Raw genomic sequence first — 26,159 nt, 5'->3', positions numbered from 1 at the left:
CTTGTTCAGTGCCAAGTTAACTGCTATTTGTAGACCAAATCAATTGAGATAGCATTAAATATCAAAACAAGACAGAAGCTAGGAAGCTGAATAGCTGTAATTAAATAATATAATGGGAAATTAATTTGGTTTCATTTAGGGCTCTTTTGGCAGTATGGATCAAAAAGTGACCACCATCATTTTAAAGACTGCATTAATTTGACATGTAAGTAGGTAACTGAAAGACAGAAAGAAACTGATCTTTGTAAGTTCTTCTGGTTTGGCATTACTAGAAAATAAAGCAATTATTAGGTAAGTACAAATTAGCATTGTTCTCTAATTCCCTCAGCCTTTAATTGAAGGATATTGATGCCCATGTGAACATTTTATTATTCTGATTATCAGTCATTTATGATGAAAAGATATTGAAGTCTTCCTAATTTCTATAAAATATTTTCTTTATGCAGCCCTCTACTTTGAAGGCTGAGATAAATCAGCATAGTTTGGCTTTTTATCCTAAAACATAATAGGAAAATCATAATTGAATTTCACTTTGATCTCATGACTGTACTAGTTGTTGACTGCTTTCACTTTATATGATACACTTCATTAATATGCTAATAAAATTTAGATATGCTTTATTTAGAAAATTATCTTAAATGTCAGTGAAGATCTAAGTCCTGTGCATTATTTACAGACATTGGTTTTCAGTTTATCTTTATATTCCATTTTAAATCAAGCCACATCTTTGTTGCCCCGGACTTCTGAAATCATCTTCAGTTTTCTCCCTGTGCAATGGACTGAATATTACTCCCCAAGATTCACATGTTGAAATCCTAACCCCGAAGGTGATGGTATTAGAAGGTAGGGCCTATAGGAGGGACAAGATCATGAAGGGGGAGACCTCATGAATGGGATTAGTGCCCTTATAAAGAGACTGAAGTCAAGTAAGAGAAATGACAGAAAACAAACAACACAGGTAGCTATGAAACTTTCCATTTGTGATATAGTTCTTTGGAAAAATAAAATAAGTTTCCCATGATAAGTAATTACTCATCTTCTGCTGAGAGAGTTATTTTATATCAAATGATAAGGAAGGCCCTCTGAGAAAGATGATGTTTGAATACAAGAAGCCAGCCTTGTGAATATCTGGAGAAAGAGGAGGGAGAAGAAAAAGGAGAGAGAGAAGAGCGCTCTCCTGCCTTTTCCATCATGTGAAGTCACAAAAAAGGTCTGGTAAGACACCAAACTTGCCAGCCCCTTGATCTTGGACTTCGCAGCCTCCAGAACTATAAGAAATAAATTTATGTTGTTTATAAGTCATGCAGTCAATGGTATTTGGTAATAGCAACCTGAAAGAACTAAGATATCAAGTTTCATTTTCACTTTGGCGTCCTCCTACCCACCAGATTCCAGCCCTTTTCCATATAGCAGCCAAACAGCCCTTTTACATATTTTTAATTACTCTTCATGTTAATACTCTCCGATAGCTTCCCATGGTTTTTAGAATAAAACTGAGTCTCCTTATCATGTACAAGGTCATAAATGACCTGATCTCTTCCTCCATCTTCAATCTTATTTATCCTTTTGTCTATGTTGTTCCAGCTATGCCAGCCCTCGAAATTTCTACATGGGAGCTTTTTCATTAACTTGCAACCTCTGCTTAGAGCAGTTTTTCTCCAGATAGTCGCGAGGCTGGCTCCTTCTTGCTCTTCAACTCTAAATCCAAATACCATCTTTCTGAGAGGGGCTTTCTTACCATTAATATAAAATGCCTCTCTCAGCAGGTGATGAGTAATTATCACAGGAAACTTTCTTATTTGCTCCAGTGCTGTATGACAAATGGAAGGTCTCATAGTTATCTGTTTTGTTTGTTTACCTGTTTTCTGTTATCACTACTAGAACCTTATTCAGAAATAAGTTAATGTAATGTAATTAATGTAATTAATGTTGAGGACAAATTGAAGCTGACTGTCACTCAATTTTTTTTTTATTATTTTGTAAGGTCATAGCACCAAAAGATTTCTGTTTTCTTTACAGTGCACACTTATATCAGACAAATTCAAGTTTAGAGTAGCTAAACTAACATATTTCAAATAAAGGAAGTTTAATATAGAGAGATAGGGGACTGATTACAAAGGCTACGAAAGAGATGAGAAATCAGCAAGGAAATTATGATGCAACCTACCATATGTAGAATGTTTCCATCCCTAAAACGAGAGGGACGAAGGAAGAATGTCACCAAAGTCAAGCTGCTGGAAGAATGAAACAAAACTGCACGTTGTGCACATGTACCCTAAAACTTAAAGTATAATTTAAAAAAAAAAAAAAGAAAGAAAAAAAAATTTTCGGGCATGTTCTATGGGAGCTGGAACTAAGGAAGCATGGCCTAATTGCGGGAAGCTGAGTCACAGATAAGGTACAGTTAGAGACTCAATCCAAAATAGGAAGATAGAGGAGGAAGGCTTGTCTTCTCTTCCTGTCCTCAGGTCTTTTGTGGGTACCTTCCATTGACCAAACCTACCTAGCAAGGCAGAAAGTAAAGCAGCTAGGGAAGTGTAGTTCTCTGGAATACAGAGCAGATCCTGGAAGGGCAGGGAATGCCTAACCTTTAGTGAGATTTCAGAAAATTTACGCTGACAAGGAGACATACTCCCACAGTCTACAATTTGGAATCTCTTTTGAGAATGCATTCCTATTTTTATTGCCTCATAAACCCTTGCCTCTGAAAATTCATCTTAGGTATTTTCTTTGCCACATCCCCTCTGAAGGGTTTCTATAATCAACTTAAGAAATAGTTTCAGACAATTGTAATCTACCATGTACTCTGGAGCCACATTTGCTATTATTAACTCAAGAGGTCATGTGTTTATGGCACATTCTGGGGCAGTGTCTCTCAACCCTTCCAAATATGAGGACCCTTTAGAAATACGTAATTTTTATTAGAAAGCTAATACAAGTTTCATGTACAAAAATTATAAAATACATAAGACTGCAAAATATTAAAATAAACTTTTTCATCTCAAAAAGTACACATAATTATTTTAACCATTGTAGTGTATATTTCTCCATTTCTTTCTTTTCCCTGTCATATATATATATATATATACGTATATACATATATGTATATATGTGTATATATATGTATATATGTATATACATATACACATATATACATATATTTATGAGGGAAATATCTATAGCCATATACACATTTTCACACAAAATCTGATTTTTTTAAAAAATTGCATACTAGTACACATATTCCTTAACAATCTGCTTAGGTCATTAAAGAATCATAAACATTTCTTTTTATCACTAATTATTCATTCACAGAATTAATTGTTCTACAGTGTTTCCGTATGACCGAATGTACTATATTTGAGTAATTCCTACTATTTGATGCTCACGTGGTTTCCAATATTTACAAGGGTAAACATTGAGATAAAAAAAAAACTTTGGTCGGGCGCAGTGGCTCACGCCTGTAATCCCAGCACTTTGGGAGGCCGAGGTGGGCGAATCACTAGGTCAGGAGATTAAGACCAGCCTGGCCAACATGGTGAAACGCCATCTCTACTAAAAATACAAAAGTTAGCTGGGTGTGGTGGCACCTGCCTGTAATCCTAGCTACTCCGGAAGCTGAGGCAGGAGAATCGCTTGAACCAGGGAGGCGGAGGTTGCAGCGAGCCGAGATCGCGCCACTGCACTCCAGTCTGGCAACAGAGCGAGACTCCATCTCAAAAAACAAAAACAACAACAACAACAAAAACTTTATAAATAAAATAGCATATATATCTATCTATCTTTATTTCATTACAATAAATTTCTAGATGTAAAATGTTTTAGTAAATAATATAAAAATTATAAATTTTTTAATTGTCAAAATATTCTTCATAATTGCAAACTGATAGTCTAGCTAGCAATGAATATCTGTTTCTTTACATCCACACCAACAGCAGATATGATCATTTATTTTATTCTTTTAAGATTTGTTTTATGGTGTCAACATTATTAGAGAAGGGGGAAAAAGGACTTGTTTTTTACTTAGAAAAAGAAGTTTTTTTCCCACCACAAGTCCAGATTATATTAATTGGACTTTTGGCATCAATTATTTGTAAAAAATAGAGCCACAAACATGGGTCCACATCTCCTTTATAAGGAGTGGTCCTGCAGCACTGTAATACCGAAATTAGAGATTGTAAGAAAGCACAAACTTGCAGGTGAAAGAAAAGCATGCTAATGGAAAGCCTCAATCCGAAGAACACGGAGAATGGGTTTCCACTTCACTGGTTCCTCCACATGTAAAATTACTGCATGCTTAGGAAGGTTTTCATCTGTGAATAACTCACGATTTTCCACAGCAATAGTTGAGAAAATAAGATTTGCCCCAGCTGCTATGATCCATCAGTGATATAAGGCCACATTATGAAAACAGTTTTTGCTGAGTTTCTGTAATGGCGAGGGCTTTTTCAGTAGCAAGTAACAAAAGGAGAATTCTACTGGTGCAGAAAAACTGGGATTGAGGGTTTAAACAGAGCAGGTACCTTTCTGTTTCTTCCCCTTTCTTTAGCTCTGTGTCCCCATGTGTTAGCTTCTTTGTCAAACAATCTCTCTCCCTTTGTGGGGAAAGATGGCTACCAACAGCCCCAAGCCTAGTCTATGTTCCTACAACTTGTAATCCAAAAGAAAAAGAAATACCTCTCTTCCTCTGCATTAAATGCTTAGAGGACCCTATGACTGGCCCTACTGAGGTCACCCATGGACGTGGTAAAAGCAAGTCACTGTGGCAGTCAACTCCGCTGATATAGTTTGGATATTTGACCCCGTCCAAATCTCATGTTGAATTGTAATCCCCAATGCTGGAGGTTGGGACTGGTGGGAGCTGTTGGGTCATGGGGGCAGATCTGTCATGGCTGGATGCTGTCTTCATAATAATGAGTGAGTTCTCATGATATCTGGTCATTTAAAAGTGTTAGCACCTCCCTCTTTTGCCTCTGCTTTCACCCTGTGACAGCTCCCACTTTGCATTCCGCCATACTTGAATGCTTCTTGAACCCTCATCAGAAGCTGAGCAGATGCCCAGTGCCATGCTTCCTGTACAGCCTATAGAACTATGAGCCAATTAAACCCATTTCCTTTATAAATTACCAGTCTCAGGTATTTCTTTACAGCAACACAAGAATGATCTAATACACCCACCAAGACTGTTGCTACAGAAAAATCAATATCATGCTGATTGTCAATTTCCTGCCACCATTCTTTCTAGTAGACCTCTCTGAAAACTTCCCAGAGTACAAAAGCATCGTTATACTTAACTGCTGCCCTCTGGTTAGAAAATCCAGTAAGCACCAAAGTCAGGTATCAGAAATCAAGACGTGAGGTCACTATTTCTATTTCAAAGGCTATTTACAGAAACATGGCTAAACACAGAGGGCCACTTAACTGGGTAACTAAGGAACTGAAGGCCCAGCTGGTGAGTAGCTAAAGAACACAGGGGTGGTCTTTTTGAATTGAGGAAGCAACAATTTCTTAGAAAGTGACCGAAATCTGCCTACATTATATGGAAAGGTCTGGTGGCCTTTCCACTGATGCTTGCTTTGATGAGGAACTGTAGACTAGTGTCCTCTTCAATTGCAGGAATCTGTGTTTAATAATGTCAGTAGAAATAAGGTGTTGTGGAGTTTCTTGAAGCTCAGTGGTTATAAATTACACTAGATAAAATTTAGCATAAGCAATAGGCTAATCTATTGAATATTCATCGATTAGATGTAAAAACTATGAGAAATAATTTAAAATTTTTACATGCTTTGCATTTATTCGTGTGCTCTCAAACTGTTAAAAATGAACCTCTTTCTCTGTTGTTTTACTGGCTTCCTTTGAAAAAACAGACATTCTCATAGAGTCAGGATAAATTCTCAACTTTCTTTGCATGTTTAGATTTTTACTTAAGAGTTTCAATTTCTGTCGCTGTCTAGAATTGATAAGGCCTTTTTTCGTTCTCTCATTTTCCCATGTTTCTCTTCTGACTTCTTTGGTTGACCACAGAGAATATGAGAAACAAAACTGTGTAATAGATATCATATTTTTGAGAAGGGGGGCATGGTGGCTCAGGCCTGTAATCCCAGCCCCCTGGGAGGCTGAGGTGGGTGGATCATGAGGTCAGGAATTTGAGACCAGCCTGGCCAACATGATGAAACCCCATCTCTACTAAAAGTACAAAAAATTAGCTGGGCGTCGTGATGCATGCCTGTGATCCCAGCTACTCAGGAGGCTGAGGCAGGAGAATCACTTGAACCTGGGAGGCGGAGGTTCCAGTGAACTGAGATCGCACCACTGCACTTCAGTCGGGGCGACAGAGCAAGACTCTGTCTCTCCCTGCCCCCCACCAAAAAAAAAGATATCAGATTTTTGAAATCATAATTTTGACTGTGAAATGTTGAAAAAGTTACTAAGCCTCTTTGAGTCTCAGTTTCTTTGTTGTAAAATTGGGAAAAAATATACTTACCTCATCAGGTGAAGGTGAGAATTAAAATTGATACCATAGAGTGTTTATAATACATGTAAATATAAGGCAGAACTTAATAAGAGCTGCTATTATTTACAGAGGACCATATTTGATATAAACACAAAAATCCCAATTGTATTTATTCAAAAAACAGGATTGGATAATTGTAAGTTAATAACACTAGGTGTGGTGTGCTGATACGTAACCATTTAATTAGAAACCAAGATCTTAAAATTGGTTTATGATGATTGAAAAACTCATTGATACAATGAAAAGTATAAGTGCAGCAACTTATTTCATTAAAGGTATCTGCATTTGGTACAGATTATTGCTTTAAACTAGTTAAAAATAGAGCGCGCATGTTGATTTTACTGTGAGCTGATATATACTTAAAGTCTCAAATTTGCTTTTCCTTAACTGAATTTTGGGTAGAAAATTATCTTCCTCACCATTATGCATCACATCACATTTCTTTACTGTCCCTAGCTAAGCTGCTAATAGAAGATACATGTGGAATCTGCCCAAACTCTTTTATCTCCAGATAATCTTTTAAATACCATACAACATAATTGAGTTCAGGTGGCAGCCGTCAGTGAGATAAATCTTGAATGAGATTAAGATGAATGACAGCACAGCTTGCCAAAGTCCCATTGCCCCAGAAAGAAATGAGAAATTAATGGCATCAGCACTGGCGGTGCGACCAACAAAAATACAAATAAGACAAGGGAAGACAATGTTTAAACATGTCATGCATATTTCAGTGATCATAAATCTCTGGCTTCCTTTTGTACCTTTAATATTCCCATACTCCTGGGATCAATCATGTAGAACCAGAACCGAACAGTACACATTCCAAGGCTTGCTGGGAAGGATTTGGAAGTAGTAATTCTGGCAACAGATCCTTCCTTGGAGCCAGATGAGTTGACGTACAGGAAGTGCTGACCACTACCTTGAAATAGATTAACAAAATTTTTTTCAGTGCTATGATAATATCGCATGAGTCGGAATGTGTTTAAACTATTAACAGATATCTTTTTATCCTTATACATACACACAATCAAACAGAACTCATTTTCATTTTGGGAGTCATATATCAATAACATTTAATTCTTCTGAGCCTAAAAAGTGTCACTATGATCATGTGATTCACAAAATTCCCTTGAGCCAGTGACTAATAAAGTAATCAAATATTGGTTTTGAATATGAAGGTGTATTCCTATTCTCCTAATTTGCTTAAACCTGTCAGATTCCAGCAATAAAATACTTTGTATGCTGTGCATACAGCAAATACAGAGTAGGTACTGGGGACTGATTGGTATTGTATCTTATTTTCAGTTGCTCTGATTCCCACACTGGCCAGGGTAGTAGTGAATGGCTATAACTGCAAAGTGAAATGTGATTCTAAGAGTCATTACAATAGCTTTTTCTGGGTAATACACTATTTCTTTTCTTCTCAAATGCATTAGTATGTGAAAGATTTCTGCATTTAAACACAATTGGATTTTTTTCTGTTGCCATTGTCAGAAATTCATCATAGCTATCATTCTCCTTTGTGGGTAGGTAAATATGAAATATATATATATATGTGTGTGTATTTTTTCCTTAAGTTAAATATTTATTTGTAGTCCCATTCAAGACTACTAATATATTTATATTTATTTATATTAATATTATATAATTATTTATTAGTATATATATTATATATTATATATTTATTATTATATATTATATATTATATATTTATTATTATATAATTATATAAATATTTATATAAATATTATATATTTATATAAATTTCAACATTTCAACAATGTCCTTCAAAATATAGATGACGATAAAAATGAATACACAATTTTTTAGAGCAATTTTAGGTTTAAAGGAAGTTGAGAGGACAGTAGAGAGTTTCCTGTGTCCTCATACCTCTCCCACAGACCATTTGTGTATTATTAACCTTTTTTGCATTAGTGTGTTATATTAGTTACAATTAATGAGCCAATATTGACACATTCTTATTAATTAAATATTGTTTTGGCTATTCTGAGTCTTTTGCTTTTCCATGCAATGTTTAGAATCGGTTTGTTAATATCTACAAAATAACTTGGGATTGGAATTGCATTGAATTTATACATCATGTTGGGAAGAACTGATGTCTACAAAATATTGTCTTCCTATGCATGTACATAGAACATATTCTATGTTTTGTCTTCTGGGAGTAATGATCTAATTATTACTACATAATGTTATGTAATGTTTCTTTTTATTCCTGTAATCTTCCTTTCTCCAAAGTCATCTTTATCTAAATTTCTACATTCTTTTGATTAATGTTAGCATGGTATATGTTTCTCCATGCCTTTATTTTTAATCTGTGTGTTTATATTAAATGTAGGTTTCTTACTGACGATATATAGTTGGGTCTTGTGTTTGCATCTATTTTGACAAATAGGTGAATTTAGATGATTAGCACTTAAAGTAATTATTCATATAGTTGGACTAATATTTATAACATTTACCATATTTGTCTTCATTTTGTATTCAATATTCTTATATCCTTAATCTTTGTTTTTTCCCCCCCTCCTGTTTTTTTCTGTCTTCTCTGGTTTTTTAATTGAACTTTTCACAATTCTGTTTTTATCCTCTCTTAACATATCAATTTTATATCTTCTGTTTTTACATTCTTTTTCTAGGGACTGACTTTGAATTTGCAATATACATTATAACTACCAAACCAAATCCTCTGTCAAATATCATCATACCATTTTATAAGCAACTTATGTAACAACATAACTAACCCATTTCATGGGTAGTACAAGTACTGTAAAACAGAGTATTTTCAATTATTCCCTCCCACTTCTTATAATATAATTGGGCATTTCTATTCCCCTAGGTTGGTTAGGTTCTGGTAAAATAGTTTTTCTTGAAGGCAGGCCTTGTTAAGAATAGAATGCTCTAGGAATATTTCAAAATGGCTACTTTCCCCCTTTCCCCTGCTGAAAACTGAGGGGATTTTTTCTTTCATCTTTGCTGTGAGAATGTGGGAGGGGTCCTGAAGGGAACATTCACCAAAGTGTGTGGGCTGCCAACGGCTGGGTCCTCATGACATTGTTATCTCTCAAACTTGTCCACCTTGAGGCTGCAGCAATCTGTCGGTTACAGTTAGGATTCCTACACCAGTACTTGTCCCCGAAGAGTTCCCGTTCATGGGCTACTTGCCCAGGTAAGTTACGATACTCTGTGTCTGTCTGGCTGGCTGTCCAATGTTGGGGTTAGTGGTTTGACTGTGACTTCAGTTCTCTAATGAATCTAAAAAGAATTGTTGATTTTCAGTTGGTTCACCTTTCCTTCTACAATGATAGGAATGATGCCTTCCAAGCTCCTTACATGCTGGACTGGAAGATGCAAATAACTTGCATCTATTTTTTAAAAAAAGCTATTTTACTGAAAATTTCTCTTTTCAACAACACCCCTTTATAAAGGCTGCCAAAATAAGAAAATTTCAATAAAATTTATTTGTATTTCTTTATTTATTTAGAGACGGAGTCTTGCTCTGTCACCAGGCTGGAGTGCAATGGCACGATATTGGCTCACTGCAACCTCTGCCTCCCGGGTTCAAGCGGTTCTCCTGCCTCAGCCTCCCAAGTAGATGGGACTATAGGTGTGTGCCACCAAGCCCAGCTAATTTTTGTATTTTTGGTAGAGATGGGGTTTCACCATGTTGCCCAGGATGGTCTCGATCTCCTGACCTTGTGATCCGCCCGCCTTGGCTTCCCAAAGTGCTGGGATTACAGGCTTGAGTCACCGTGCCTGGCCTAATTTTATATGAGTAAGATAAGCAGGGAACTTTGTCTGAGAATTATTGCAACAAAATTTTCAGTACAAAAGATTACACATGAAAGCAACTTGGACTGTTCCTGTAGCATTGGTAAGCTGTTTTCTATCCTCATTGTTCTTTGAAATACATTGTATGTACCACCAAATATTGAGTTAGGAAAATTGAACACAGTACTTAATGCCACAGAAAAAAAAGTTTTCTAAGTTTCACATTTTGTTCCAAAACTACGGCTTGTTTTCTTATTTGGAAAATCACAACATAGGTGGCATGCAAAGCCAATATACCTAGACTGCACCTGTCAAACCTACTATGAACGGTGGCTTATTCATTAAAAACGTACTTTCTTTAAATCCAAGGTATTTTTAATTACATAAGAATATCTGGATTTCTCCACATTCTGTTGCCTTTTACACACTTGAGAATTTCTAATGCATTTAGACTGCACTTTATCAGACCAACTTTAAAACATTATCTTCAGTAAGAAAAATATGGTATAATCCAATGAGCCATAATAACTTTTCATGTACAGTAAGGCTTAATTGAAAGTATGGAATATATTCATCCTATATTGGATGTGAATAAATAGCCTTGACTTTGTCCCAAATAGTTAAATAACTAATATGTTTGTATAAGTTATTTCTATTTTATAGTTCAGTTCTCAAATACTATAACATGTATAATGATAACTAATGTACTTCCATCTCAGAAGCAGATTCTATTTAATTCAGACTTTAAATATTTCTTTTTCCATGTTGTAGTGTCAACCTGATGTTGAAAGCCAAATATTTAAAGCAGTAGGTAAATTAGTAATTAGGTTCACTGACACAAATTTAACCAATTTTGCAAAGTTAGGAATTGAATTCCGATTTAAAATCTTGTATTTATGTAAATGTATTCCTTCAATTGCATACATACATTGAAACTTCACTAATTCAGATATTTCTTTTCAATACTTTTACTCCAATATTTAACTATAAAAGGCCAATTTTAAGTTTCCACAGCAACCTGAATTAAGTCTAACCAAATGCTCCATCCTTTGTAATAACTTACAGGCTCCTGAAGTAACTCAAGTCACAACATCTTTAGAGTTCTCAGTAATTTACTAATAAAGAGAAGTAAAAAACAAAATTGAGATATTTCTTCCAGCCTGGTACCTAACAACATTTCAAGTACTTGAAAAATATTCTAACAACATCGCAGGTACTTGGAAAATTACTGCACACAGATGGAAACAATAATATATGTATTATTGCTTTCTTAAATAGCCATAGTTATTTTCTAATGGGGTGTGTGTCTTTTGGGCCCTACACAAATTCCCAAACCTTGAAATCATACTGAACATCACCTTCTTTCCTATTCTACATTTTCCCCAGTAAATGTCACTTTTGTGACAGCAACTACTAAAACCAGCTTAGCAAAGATATGACTTCGTAGAAAGAAATGTTATACAATCTAATGTTTGCATTTTAGGGCTATGTCATGAAACACAATGTAAAGAAAATTAATTCACTGGGAATGATAATCCACTATTTCGCTGCAGCATATTTATTTTGGCACAGGACAATCAATGTCATGTAAGGCCCAATATCAAAGCTAACCATTCCAATTATTAATTAAGGGACTCTGGGCTGAGTTATCAAAGTATATCCCCACTTAACATCTTCAAATTTGCATACTCAATTTTGGTCTTACAAAATTGTGCAGTCTAACACAAAAGTCAGAAAACTGAATCTTGGCCAAAGTATTAATGCATGCCAAGGTATCCATTTTAAAATTTAAGAAAGCAAAAATGTACCTGGAAATTTAAAAGACACCATTGCAAATTTAATCTTTGGCAATTTTTAATTCTGAAACTCTAGCATATCTAAGTTTGACCTTATAAGAGGGATGAACTTTTGTGATGCCATATATATATATATATATATATATATATTTGGAGAATCATAAAGATGAAAGTTGCTTAGCCTCTTGAAATTATTAATAGAAATTCATGAATTATCCAGAAACTATGTACTGTATCTCAATGTTATAACACCTTACATTGAATTATACTTTCAGAAATAGACTCATTCTTTATCTAGCAAGCTCAGACTAGACCCACTTTCAAACATTTATAAACTTTCAGTTGCTTCATTGAGACCTACCTATTTATATCTAGCAAAATCCTTGGGGAAGGTCAATGTAGCCTCTTGCACAAAGTTCAGAATATATTAAAGCAGATAATAAAGCTGAAATGTCTGAACTGCCACAGCATATTTAAAATTTAATGTTAAATCATTAAACCAACTCGCTTTATTTATATGACTCTATGAAAAGATCAACAACATTCACAGGACAGCTATTTATAGAAGCAGAATTTTCGTTTATTTGTTTGATTTTGGACTGTTTTACAGCTTACTACTTGCCATTTCAAAAGCTACTTAACCCTCATATATTCAGATCAGAATGCATTCAATTAATTTTGTAAAATCGATTACACTTTAATTAAATACTACCAGGTGTAGTGTTCTGGAATATTGTATTCATTAAATATATCTGAATTTTGCCTCTCCCAAACTGACACCAAATATTTTCTGGACACTTTTCACTTAATACTTCACTTTTGCTTGTGTAAGTTTATGATTATAAGTTCTTAAGATTCCTGGGGCACAGATTTTACATTTTGCATCTTAATTAGCTACAATTAGGCAATGAATAGAGATTTCCAATTAATATTCAACTTTTACCTTAAAATCTCTTTAAAAGAGTTGCACACATTTTTGAAAATTGTAGCTGCTTAATGTCAAATACAATACTATAAATTCAGCATCAAAGTGTACTATCCTCAAATCACAACAGTTACTTAATATCAGAGTGCCAAATATATACTAGCCAAATTCAGAATTAATCACTATGCTTCATGGACATTTTTTTCACATTGATGTCAGCAGAGGGTTAAAAATTCTAATTTGTCTTTTAGATGTGATTAGCTACACTCTCGAGATTTTTAAACTGTTTCATTGAGTCATTCTACTATAAGGTAATCAATTTTACATTTTTCTGTTAAAAAAAAAAGTTCGTACTTTTAAAGGAAAGCTAGCTGGGCTCGGTGGCTCACGCCTGTAATCTCAGCACCTTGGGAGGCCCAGGCGGGCAGATCACCTAGGGGCAGGAGCTCGAGACCAGCCTGACCAACATAGGGAAACCCCGTCTCTACTGAAAATACAAAAAAAAAAAAAAAAAAAAATTAGCTGGGCATGGTGGTACATGCCTGTAATCCCAGCTACTTGGGAGGCTGAGGCAGGAAAATCGCTTGAACCTAGGAGGCGGGAGGTTGCAGTAAGCCGAGATTATGCCATTGCACTTCAGCCTGGATAACAAGAGCAAAACTCCATCTCAAAATAATAATAATAATAGTAATAAAATTTAAAAAATAAAATAAAGGAAAGGTATGCTTTGACAGCTTCAGTGCCCTAAGAAGAATCATACTTACTGCACTAAGGAAAAATAATAAAAGACAATTTCTCACTTCAAGTGATCTGAATTCAATCCCTGCTTTAAATTAAGACTCAGTTTTAGACTTTTTTTTCTCATTTTCCTGTTCATAAAATAAAGCTGGCTAATAGTTTTTAAAAATGCTGTGCATTATGCCTCTCTCAAAATAGCAAAAGCTCCATTCTTCAGAGTCAGATTTATTCAGTCTGCCTCTGCATCCTCCATAATTTCTGCCTGTCTCTCACTCTCAATAGAAGGGTGTCTAATGACTATCAGGTGAAACGCTCTCAATCTCTTTTTGTGCTTTCATTTTCTTCCCGCAGATTTCCAACGTGCATCTGCAATTTTTTTTTTTCTTACTCTGTCTCCCAGGCTGCAGTGCAGTGGCACAATCTTGGCTCACTGCAACCTCCGCCTCTTGGGTTCAAGTGATTCTCGTGCCTCAGCCTCCCAAGTAGCTGGGACTACAGGCACACACCACCACACCCAGCTAATTTTTTATATTTTTAGTAGAGACAGGGTTTCACCACATTGGCCAGGCTGATCTCGAACTCCTGACCTCAGGTGATCCACCACCTTGGCCTCCCAAAGTGCTGGAATTACAGGCGTGAGTCACTGCACCCAGCTCACATCTGCAATTTTTAAAGGCTGTGAAATGTAAATATGGCCAGCGAGAGAAAAAGTTTCCTCAAAGTTGTCAGAATGGAAAACACAGATGCAGTGTTTCTGGAGACGAATGAATTTTTCTCATAGCATTTGATAAAAATGTCTGTCATTACATTATTCTGATTTGCTTTTTAAAGAGTGATACAATGACTATTTCTTTTAAATGTCATAAATTATATTTTGTTCCAATAAGTAATGCTTTAGGCATTAATCTCTTTTGAGACTAATTATTGCCTCTTAAATAAAAACACTTTTTTACCAGAATGTCTCATTTTAATGCTATTAACTGTCATCAAAATCAATATTATAAACTCCCCCCATGCGCCCCCCGCAGTATGCATTAATCTGATACAAAAATGAAGCTTCTGGTTGTGGCATGCCAACACAAGGTAGAGTCATCTTATTTTTAAAGATCCTAATATGCTTAGCAGCAAGAATACCTCAATCACAGGAAGATGATATATAAGTGAAATTCGTTGCCATTTCCTATAAGTTACAGCTAGAGACAAGAGATTCTAAATCTCTGCATCCTCATATTCAAAGAACCCTGAAAAACCTCTTTATGAGTCATTTATTTGTCAAGATGCCTTTGGAAACATGAATTAACTTAATAACATTTCTGTAACTTTGTTTTCCAAATGAGATTACAAGTAAAACTTGTTTCATGGTCATGCGGGAAGGCAAAACTAATAAATGATAGATGCTTTTATTTAGGTAAAACGATAAGTGGTCACTATTATAAAAGAGCTTTGACTTCATTTAAATTTCAGATCTATTTTACCTGGAGGAGTGTGGAAAGCAAGTAAGAACAGAAGAATAGTTATTTTCATTGAAACAGAAATATATTATCACATTATTTTAATGCATATGTAATGGGCAGAACTGTAGGCAGGATTGTCCACTGGTTAAGTCTGAAGGCACTGGAGCTGTAGACTTTGATTTGCATCCTGACTCTACCACTTATTAGGTATGTGACCTTGGGCAACCTACTTAAATTCTCTAGGACTCAGAAGCAATAAGAGATAATTATAGTACATACTTCAGCCTCATGGGGTTATGGTAAAAATTAAATGATCTACTACATGTAAAGTACTTAGAACATAGTTGCAAATTAGTGCTACTCTCCTGGGAAATTTAGAGAATAGATATAAAGATGATTCTACCAGTGGAAATAAGACAATTAATTGCAAGTTATTGATTGAATAACTACTATAGAGAAGGTAGCATGTCTTTCATTTGGATGTAGAATGATGTGCAAGACTGGTAAAATACAAAACAAATGCAAAATAATCTTACAAGCTAATAATATGTATTGTTTTAAAGACAAGCTCTGAGTCAAACTGCCTGAGTTAAAAGCCAAATACTGATAGTTATAAGCTTTGTGACTTTGGGAAAATTTCTTAATCCCTACTATGTCTCATATTTATCATCTATCAAATGGGGATAATAATAATTTACAGCTCATTTGGATTATTGGGAGCATATAATACCAAATATTGAAGTAGATCATAAATGCTACTTAGTTCAACAAATAAAAGATGGCTTACATTTGGTGAAGGAGGAAAAACTTCATAAAAGGTGTGTCCTAATGGGGTACTACCACTGAAAGACAGGCCATCCTGCAGTCCTTATTTAAGAAGAAGCTTCTAAGGAAACTCAACTATCATGAGGAAGACAAAGACAAGGATACCAGAGGAAATGTTACCTTCTGACACCTACAGCTATAACAAACAGTAAATACAATCTTAGTCCTAGTCAGGTAAACATTAAAAACCTCACACTAATGGCCTTTTAATCTCAGTTCCTTTTACCCAGTATATAGTGTCTACTATCAGCCAAAAATTACAAATCATACCAAAACAACGGTACAATGAAGTATTGATATTAATAAAACCCAAAGTACTTTTGAGGTACAAGAACTCAGTTTGTAGAAGAAGATCATAAGAATTAAAATGAAAAATACAATCTGTAGAAGAATGCAGAGACTCCTTGATGCTAAACTGAAAGGCAATGAAGAGCCTCTGATTATTTGGCGGACCAGGAGTCACCAATTATAAATATTAATCTTGCGTCAGTGTGAAGAGTGGCCTCGTTCAGAAGAATAGTTGCGTTGTAAATGAGTGGCCTTATCTACAATAGCCCAGAAGTGAGTATGGATGACAGATGTGAAAATGCAAAGATATGAAAACATATAATCAGCTGAGAAAGAGAGCTGACAGAATTTGAAATTGAGAGAGAATTAACAGTGTTAACAATGATGATGACAATAACAGAGATATTAGAGTCATGAGAAGAAGATGCTTTCTGCAAGGAAGGCAAGTTTACATTTGAATATGTGACTTGGAGATACTAACAATTACCTAGTGGGCAAATGATAGTATGGAACCCAAATGTGGAAATAAGTGATTGATCAGTGGTATTAAATACATATAATAGCAAGAATCAGGTTGTTACAATTTAAAAAATCATAAAAGTCCTGGAAGAGAACTAGAATATATTCAAGAGGACAGAGACTGCAACTTGTAAAATATTAAATATTATCTTTACACTATCTAGATCAATGGCCAAGAATGAGTGACCAATAATTACTAGTTGCAGAAATAATATTTTGCAGAAGACAGATTGAAGGGCACCAAGGAAGGTGTGGATAGTGAGGGGGAGGATACAAAGTGCATGAGGAATGGTTATTTAATATATATTTATAACAAAAACAATAATCATTAGAAGAGAATCTAGACTAAGTTTATTTCATTTTGTCTTTTTTTGGTTAAGATCAGAGAGAACTGTGATGCTTGAAGACAAAAAGTATGATGTGGTGACAGAGTGACAGTTTAAGGACACTCAAGGAAATAAATTAAAGGAAGCAAGATTATGGAAAGATAGAAATGGTTAAGTAGTTCATTATTTTACCGGGAAATAGAGTCTGTAAATAAATACATATTTAGAAGATTCTTTTTAGAGAAATTACGGTGTCTAGATGCTTATAAAACGATGAGATAATTCATCTGAAAAGTTTTCAGATTACATATTCAGAGTCTAATCATGCCCTCCAAGATTCCAAATGAACTGATTCATTCACATGTTTTTCACTCAGTATCATCTCACAGATAATACCTTTGACACAAACAAAAAACGCAAGCAAGCAAGCATCATTTGGGTCGTGCTTGAAACATTTGTTAAGTATTTTTGGAAATATTTTAAATAAATGTAGACAAATATACCAAAGTAAAGGAAGGAATATTTGATTGGGTATCTGATTCAGATGGTACATGTGGATGAATAGAAGGGGTTCATATTTTCAGACCAGCATTGCTTTTTGGCAGCAAAATGAAAATTACTGTTTGTTTGATGGGGTGAATAGCTGAAGAAATATAGAGCAGCTGTAGATAATCAGGGTTTGTTTTTGTTGTCTAAACATCACTAAGGTAAAAAACCTGTCTCAGAAAAAAAATAAAAGAAACAGGAAGGACCCTAACCTAAACACTCACTATGGTATCATAGAGAAACACTTTTATTCTAATTGTGGTTAACAAGCAAACAATGGCTATCATTTATTTCTTTTCACAGAAAACTTTTAAGAAAACTAAATCTGCAAGACACATTCTGAGGCTTATCAGCCAACAAAGTCACCTGGATTTCTTTTTTGATGGTATTGTATGTTTGGAGTAGAATACTTGTATTTCTAAAAAGTTAAATGAGACAAGGAGAAAGTAGAAATATACTGATATGTAGGAAGAAAACAGCAACTAGAGTAACTAAGAAGGACAGAAAAAACATACTTGTTTTGAGCCATTGGTAGACAAAATGCAATGACAAAGATGATACCAATTGCAGCTCTTTTTTTTTAGAAAACAAACCATCAATTACCATTTTTATGTCATCAGTTTTATACATTTTGGGATGTTTTGAGAAATCCACATTAAAGGACAGTGGTTACAAATACAGGCTTTTGCTTTAGATACACACGAGTTTCAATGCTAAGTTCAACAAGTGCCTTCTGTGTAGTTGGGGGAAAGTTAGTAACCCTCTCTGTGCATCAATTTCCTCTTCCGTGAACGACTCAAGGTTGTTGTGAGGATTAAATGAAAAAGCCTGTTCAGAGTCAGGTGCACGGTGATTGACACTCAGTGAATAGTAGCTACAAAGGGTCACATCAGTTTTGACAAGACATGTTCTATTTAGGTGGACATAACAATGATCTACCTTTAGTTATATGTTATTCCTTTAAAAAGAGGTAAACAATAGCAACTGTAAGAACCCCTCTTCATTTGCTTTGTATGAAAGTAGACCGTTTAATAGTCTTTTGTTCCAAACTAAAGTATTTACTTAATCATTGAACAAATATAATAATTAGAAAATATCAGAACCAGTTTTTTGTTATTGTTGTTTGAGAAGGCACCTAGCTCTGTTGCCCTGGCTACATTGCAGTGGCGTGATAACAGTTCATTGCAGCTTCAACCTCCTGTGCTCAAGCAATCTTCTCACTTCAGCTTCCCGAGTAGCTAGGACTACAGGCACACACCTGGCTACCTTATAAAAAAAAAATTGTAGCAACAGGGTCTCACTATGTCTCCCAGGCTGGTCTCAAATTCCTGGGCTCAAGTAGTCCTCCTGCCTCCTGCGATGGCCTGCCAAAGTGCTAGGATTACAGGTGTAAGCCTCTGTGCCCAGTCTAGAACCAAATTATTTTTAAAAGATGATACTAAAGATTTTTCAAAGTATATAATGAGTATAGGAAATATTAGTAATATTAATAACTGTTCATTTTATACTAATAGTTTGTCATTCTCCTTGATAAAAATCTCCTTTCACTTCATGCTTATATGTTTTGGTGGCATAATAGGAGAAAAGTCAAAGGAAAAGAAAAAGTAGGAGGCAACAATAGAAGAAAATGAGAAAAAAACTGATATTCATAGTGTAAATAAATGCTACTATGCAAAACTTTACTATGCTGATGAAAAATTTTGACAATGAAAGAAAATTAGAATAAGTATGTACTGATGAAAAATTTTGACAATGAAAGAAAATTAGAACAGGTATATACATTTTTTTAAGTAATGGTAAACATGAAGAGGATATTTCTAGGGCAAGTCAAAGAAAAGAGAGAAAAAGAGAGAAAGCTTTTAAAATAACCTGAGATACATTCATACATCATTAAAAAGTGAGATCCTGCATTACATACACCAAACAGCATTATAGGGATAATGCTGTCTAATTCATTGTAAAAGCAAAACATCTAAAGCAAATCAACTTTATGACTAGTGTTGCACTGGCAGTGCTGATGGTCATAATTTTCACTGTGGTTGTGAGTGATTCATGAATGGCAATTGCCACTAAAATTGAAACCAATTATGTAGTAAGCCAAAGTTTGTTCTATTTAGGAAGTTTCAGAACATGACTGTTAGTGAAACAACTAAACATTTTATTAAGAAAAGTACCTTTCTGCTGACAAAGATAATTGCATTTTAGTATTTATGAAAAAAAAAATGTTCACACCATTACCTGAAAATGCAAAGCCTGTAACAATTAATACAAAATTTGGAAATAGAGATCTGGATGATTTTGTATAGTGAATTATGAAGGCAACGTATGTCATTATAGAGATGTTATCACACTATCATAAATACTATCTCACAGGTCAGTAGAGACTCTGTAATTTCAAAAAATAATAAAATATCAACTTTGACATTATATAAGAAAAAGAAAATCATAGAAGATAAAGAAAATATAAAATTAAGAATGTCATTGGTTTTTCTCTATGGAAATTATAAAACAGAAATGATAATATCTGCACAATAATTCAGAAGACAGTTATTTATGGACATTGAAATTGCTGATATATTCAGATTGCCATGTTAATGTTGTTAAATTAAATTAGCAGGAGGCCATTAGTCTGAGGTTGTCTCTTTGAGTTTCTGCAAAACAAACTACAACCTAACTTAGTATGTACACAAACTATAATAAAACTTAGGAGTATAACAAACAACAGAGCTCCAGCTAATCATAAGCAGCTGTGTTTCAGCCAGTCACAGGCAGGCAACTAATCACAATATTCCGAAATAAGGCAGATGCCTAGCAGTATAGCCAATCAGGGGATTCCCTAAAGTGCTTCTGTGTTTGGCTCATAAAAACTTGCTCAAACTCAGGCAGAGCTCTCTGAACCTTTTCTGGTTCTGAGTGCTACCTGATTTATAAATCATATCTGCAAAAATAAACTCTGCTAAATTTAATTTGTCTGAATTAACAGTTTGGTGTCAGAAGTGGGATGTGGAGGAAACCTCCCATGACCCTCAGAAGCACCAAGTGACCAAGCATTATGTCCATTGCTCTCTTGCAACAAGTGAAGGCTGTGGGTGAGTTCTCTCTTAAATTTGAGCTCCTCAAATTTGTGTTTTGAGCTTCCTGATTTTATTTGAACAATTATTGGATATGACTGTGCCCAGGCTCATACTGAACTTCATAACAAAACTGGACTGGATCCAATAGGTAAGGTTACTACATAAAATTGTAGGTCATCTGTATCCAAGGTATCTAGAACTCCCCCATCTGGAACACCAGCTGATTTCATATATAAGAACTATGGACCTAGAATCTGTGTTTTTCTACAGAAATGGGTGAACTTTATCAAAGGTAACTTAGAGTTACATTGGCTACAGCGAGAAAACTCTTTAGAAAAGGCATGATGCATGTCTTTGTATCTATGGGACTAAGAGGTCCTCCTTGTGTGTATTTTAAAACCCAAACTGAGAGATTTCAAACTAGAACCTCGTGCCCCGAGATTTTTGCCTTTATTGTAAACAGCCAGGCTATTGGAAAAGAAATTGCCCGTGTTTTCACCAGCCATCTGATGAATGCACTCACATTGGCCTGGAATGTTTCCCTACTGGAGAAAGTACTTAAGGGCTTGAATCCCAGGACAATAACCAACCAATCCCTCAGATAAAAAAGCATATTTCCATGGTGGGAATTTCAAGTCAAGCCCCCAAAAGTCTACAGTCTTAATCTATCCAATTGATATTAGGATCATTTTCAGAAAAACGTTTGTTAGAATTAGTTCTGTTTTTTCTATTCAATCCTGCTTCAACCAGAGGAATTACTCGGTCAACTAAAACCCCTCGTCTCAAACCCCTGATGACATGAAAAGCCTTACTTTTGTTTTAAGTGCTTGTCATGGCCATCTTGTCTTAACTGGGCTTTTAGCTATGCCGTTCTTTCTTGGTTTAGGCAGACTACAGTATTTAAGCCTAAAGTTTAAGCTCTGTGACTTTAAGATGTAAAAATTTAACCCTGTCTTCTGTAGGACCTCATAGATATCATTTTAAAATGCAAGTATAGAGAAAATGATAATGATGAAGGAGAAGGAGGAGAAGAGGGAGGAGAAGAAGGTGAAGGAGAAGAGAAAGAACAAGGAAGAAGGAAGAGGGAGGGAGGGAGGGAGGGAGGTAAGCAAGGGAGGGAGGGAGGGAGGGAGATGAGGAGGAGGAAGAAGAGTAGGAAGAGGAAGAGGAGGAGGAGGAAGAGGAGGAGCAGGAGGAGGAGAAGATATTTGAAAATTGAACAAATGAAAAAATCTTAAAAGTTTCCCCACAAATATTAGTAGAATATTTAGTCATCTAGGAAAGCAATCTTGTTCCACGGACAAGAAAAAGAATTTGACTCTAAATCTTTAATAAATTAGTGAGTTTCATATTATTGTACTTGAAACACAGTTTAAATTTTCAAATAAAAGCTATAAGAAATGTTTCTCTCTATATATTTTTGTCTAATTGTCTATATGTTATGTATGTGTGGTATTTTTCTACCAGCTTACAGGACTGCCAAAATTAAATTGTAAAAGAGTTCTCTTACATTGGCTTAAAAAAATGAGCACTTGCGTAAATTAGATATTCCTTAAACTCTAAGATAGAAAGTAACACAAATTATTTTCAAATTTACATGATCTGGGATAGTCTTTGGTAAATAAAAGCTAATTAAAGTGTGTGAGTTTGATTAAAGCAGGTACATCTCCAGATTTCTCAACATTTGACATAATTCAGATGCACAACTTTTTCTACCTAGGTTTATTAGTAAAACAAGCTTATGTTATCTCTATATTACAAAATTTGTCAGCAATAAAAATAAGACGATAGCTAGTTGTTTAATGTCTCATCTTCATAAGCAATCCAAGCATAATCATAAAAACAAGTGAATTATATAGGTGTAAGTAATCTAATATTCCCATGTGAATGATGTCCTTATACTAGCTGGTTTTAACGTTCTTATCAGCAAGAAGAGACAGTTGGCCATGCACGGTGGCTCACGCCTGTAATCCCAGCTCTTTGGGAGGCCAAGGCGGGCAGATCACAAGGTCAGGAGATTGAGACCATCCTGGCTAACATGGTGAAACCCCATCTCTACTAAAAATACAAAAAAAAAAAAAAATTAGCCAGGAGTTGTGGCGGGTGCCTGTAGTCCCAGCTACTCGGGAGGCTGAGGCAGGAGAATGGCGTGAACCCGGGAGGCAGAGCATGCAGTGAGCTAAGATCGGGCCACTGTGCTCCAGCCTGGGCAACAGAGCGAGACTCTGTCTCAAAAAAAATAAATAAATAAAAATTAAAAAAAAAGAGAAAGTTGAGGCTACAGGAAATCTGTACAAACAACAAGTTAAAGTGACCTACTAAAAAAAAACCTTGAAAGGACAGAGATAAAATTTTGCCTCTTCTACAGTTTCTCATTACAGGACTAAAGATGGTTTAAACTGTTAGTACACATGTTCTGTGTCGTACCAAAAAAAGTGTACTATGAAAAAGTACATATTTCTAGAAATTCTGATTCATAGATTTGCCAATCTACAGGAAGCTGGTGTGATATAGCTCAGTTGTTTGCTTCCTAGTGTTCCCTGTAAATTAAGGTCACTAAGAGTTCATTATTTGAATTCATACATGTAACTAAAATGACTAGAAATAATTAGAAAAACCATTCTAAATCCAAGTACATAAAGATGGTAAGCTATGCTTTTGGTAAGAAAAGCTATAAAGTATAAAGTTGTGTTTTTGTTGTTTGTTAAGTAAAAAAGATTTTTTTTTTGTCCTAAAGCATAAGAAATGGCTGTTTCAAAATGGGAAAAAGAAAAAAGTATAAAACAAAAACTGAATGGACATAAGGGTATTGTAGATGGAATGGACAGATACTTTATGTGTGATCAAACTGGCTGCAATTAGAAGGGAATTATTTTTAAGTCTTCCAAAAAAATAAGCATTTATATCAAAAGTACACTGATACAAAACAAGAATTTGATCCTCTATGTTAAAACAACAAGGTTTTCTTGGAGTATTGGTCTGCCTTTAGTAGAAAATTGTAAAAGGCTTTCCTTTTAGATAATTGACCTAGGAAACAAATATTCTGTGTTTTATCAAGATAATTTCCTACACTTCATGCAGTCTGTATGGGATCTTTCATTTCTTAAGAAAAGTGAGTTCTGTTTATTAAATGAACTAAGGCTCTTCTTTCCTATAACTATGTACCTTTCTGTATTTGTCTTTAAATATTTTAATTATCACTCTAGTTAAATGAGTAAGCATTGTTTCACATTGCCCTGTAATCCTATTTTAATCAAGTATTTAAAACCTCTTATTTTTCAAGACTTCCCAAAATCAAAGTCTAAATTAGGATCTTTTGACGTTGAACTAACTTAGGGAGTTTTCCTACAGGCCATAGAAATATCTCAAAACAATTTTTTTCTTTCTCTTGATTAAAAGAGAGGTGTAAAACTAATTAGGCTTATCTAACATGTTAAATGGCATGGGAAACATTGTCAAATAATAAGTGATACTAAACCTTATTTCAGTTATATTGTATGATATGTTATTAATATGTGTTTGAGAAATTATATAAAATTCCAAGAAAACTGATAGTTGTAGTATAATGCTGTCAGTCATAATTCTAGTTATTACCTTAAATTATTTTATGTTGCAAAAACAAAATTTTCTTGCCAGTTGCACTATAATAAACTGTAATAAGATCTTTAAGCCATGGCCATTTTAAGTCTTGTCATCTGTAGATAGTTCATTGTTTTATTCTGTTACGTTCCTGAAAGCTATTACAAACAGCTGTAAGCCTAAAATATTTTATCTTTCAGGGGATTCACGGAAAGGACTCTAACAAGTACAGGTTTCTGGTAACTTTAAGATCCCATCATTTGACTAGGTAAGAATTCTCAGAATTTTAATGAAGAAACTGATTGGCACCTAAATTGCTAACCCAATATCTAGTAGAACAAGAATTAATTGAATGCCAAGAAAATGCTGTTGCAGATTTTCGTGGTTAAGTCAGCCAATACTGAAATTGTTAAGATACTGTGTTAGTTAATTCTGCATTGCTATAAAGGAGTACCTTAGGTTGGATAATTTTTTTTTTCTTTTTTTTTGAGATGGAGTCTTGCTCTTTCACCCAGGTTGGAGTACAGTGGCCCAATCTCGGCTCACTGCAACCGCCGCCTCCCAGGTTCACACCATTCTCCTGCCTCAGCCTCCCGAGTAGCTGGGGCTACAGGCACCCGCTACCACGCCTGGCTAATTTTTTGTATTTTTAGTAGAGACGGGGTTTCCCCGTGTTAGCCAGGATGGTCTCAATCTCCTGACCTCGTGATCCGCCCGCCTCGGCCTCCCAAAGAGCTGAGATTACAGGCGTGAGCCACCACGCCCGGCCAGGTTGGATAATTTTCAAAAAAAAAAAAAAAGAGATTTATTTGGCTCATGGTTCTGCAAGCTGTATAAGCATGGCACCAGTATCTGCTTGGCTTCTGGTGAGGCCTCAGGAAGCTTACAGTCATGAAAAAAGGAAAAAGGGAACCTGCTAGATCACATAGTGAGAAAGGAAGCAAGAGAGTGAAGGGGGAGGTCTACACACATTTTAACAATGAGTTCTCATGTGGACTCATTACCAGAGATGGAGCACCATGCCGTTCATGAGGAATCCATCCTCATGACCCAAGCACCTCTCACTAGGTCCCATCTCCAACACCGGGGATTACCTTTTAACATGAGATTTGGAGGCAACAAACATACAAACCGTATCATATATGCAATTTAAGTGAACACAGTAAGATTGACCCAACTCAAATTATCTATGACAACCTATTTAATAAACAGTGCTATACACCTGAAATGAAGAAACAAATGTGTTATTTAAAATTAAGTAAATTCGATGTTAATTGTACACCCATGGAGGACCCAGATGACCACTTCGTCCTTCCTGAGTCCTTAAATCTTCCATTATTTAAAACTATGCACTCCATGAATCATTATGGAAGTTTCAAAATGACTTAAATTATGAAAAAAAAATCTTGGAGTGACTAGTCTAAAATTGCTAAAATGGTTTGTAAGCATTTTTTGGTTTGTCAAATCCATAATTCTGGGAAGACAATCAAGTCTTTAGGCGTTGCATTTCTACCTATAAATCATTTAAACTTTTACAAATGGATTTACCTCAATTGCCACCTTCAATGGGATATCAATGTGTTCTTGTAGTTTGTATGTTTCCTGGTTAGACAGAAGCTTTCCTGTATAGGAAAGCCAATGCTATGACAGTAACTAAGAGGTTATTATAAATGTTTTTCTTTTATGGGGTATTCTTGAAGAAATTTCCAGTGATGGAGGCACTCATTTCACTGGGCAAATCATCAAACAGTTAAATAAGATATTACAAACACAATGGCATTATGCAAAA

At 35.1% G+C, this 26,159-nt stretch overlaps 1 protein-coding gene across 1 annotated transcript in view; it reads right to left on the bottom strand.

Annotated features, from left to right (window-relative positions):
- The window catches only part of MALRD1 (MAM and LDL receptor class A domain containing 1), a 642,247-nt gene that overhangs the window by 199,191 nt on the left and 416,897 nt on the right, over positions 1-26,159 (bottom strand). The window contains 1 exon segment of the mRNA XM_055092251.1: positions 7,276-7,433. Coding sequence (XP_054948226.1) covers positions 7,276-7,433 — 158 coding nt within the window.

The sequence above is a fragment of the Pan paniscus genome, chromosome 8 (genome assembly GCF_029289425.2).
Source record: "Pan paniscus chromosome 8, NHGRI_mPanPan1-v2.0_pri, whole genome shotgun sequence".
Lineage (NCBI taxonomy): Eukaryota > Metazoa > Chordata > Mammalia > Primates > Hominidae > Pan > Pan paniscus.
Note: the sequence above shows the minus strand (reverse complement) of the source record. Positions and strands in the feature narration are given on the sequence as shown.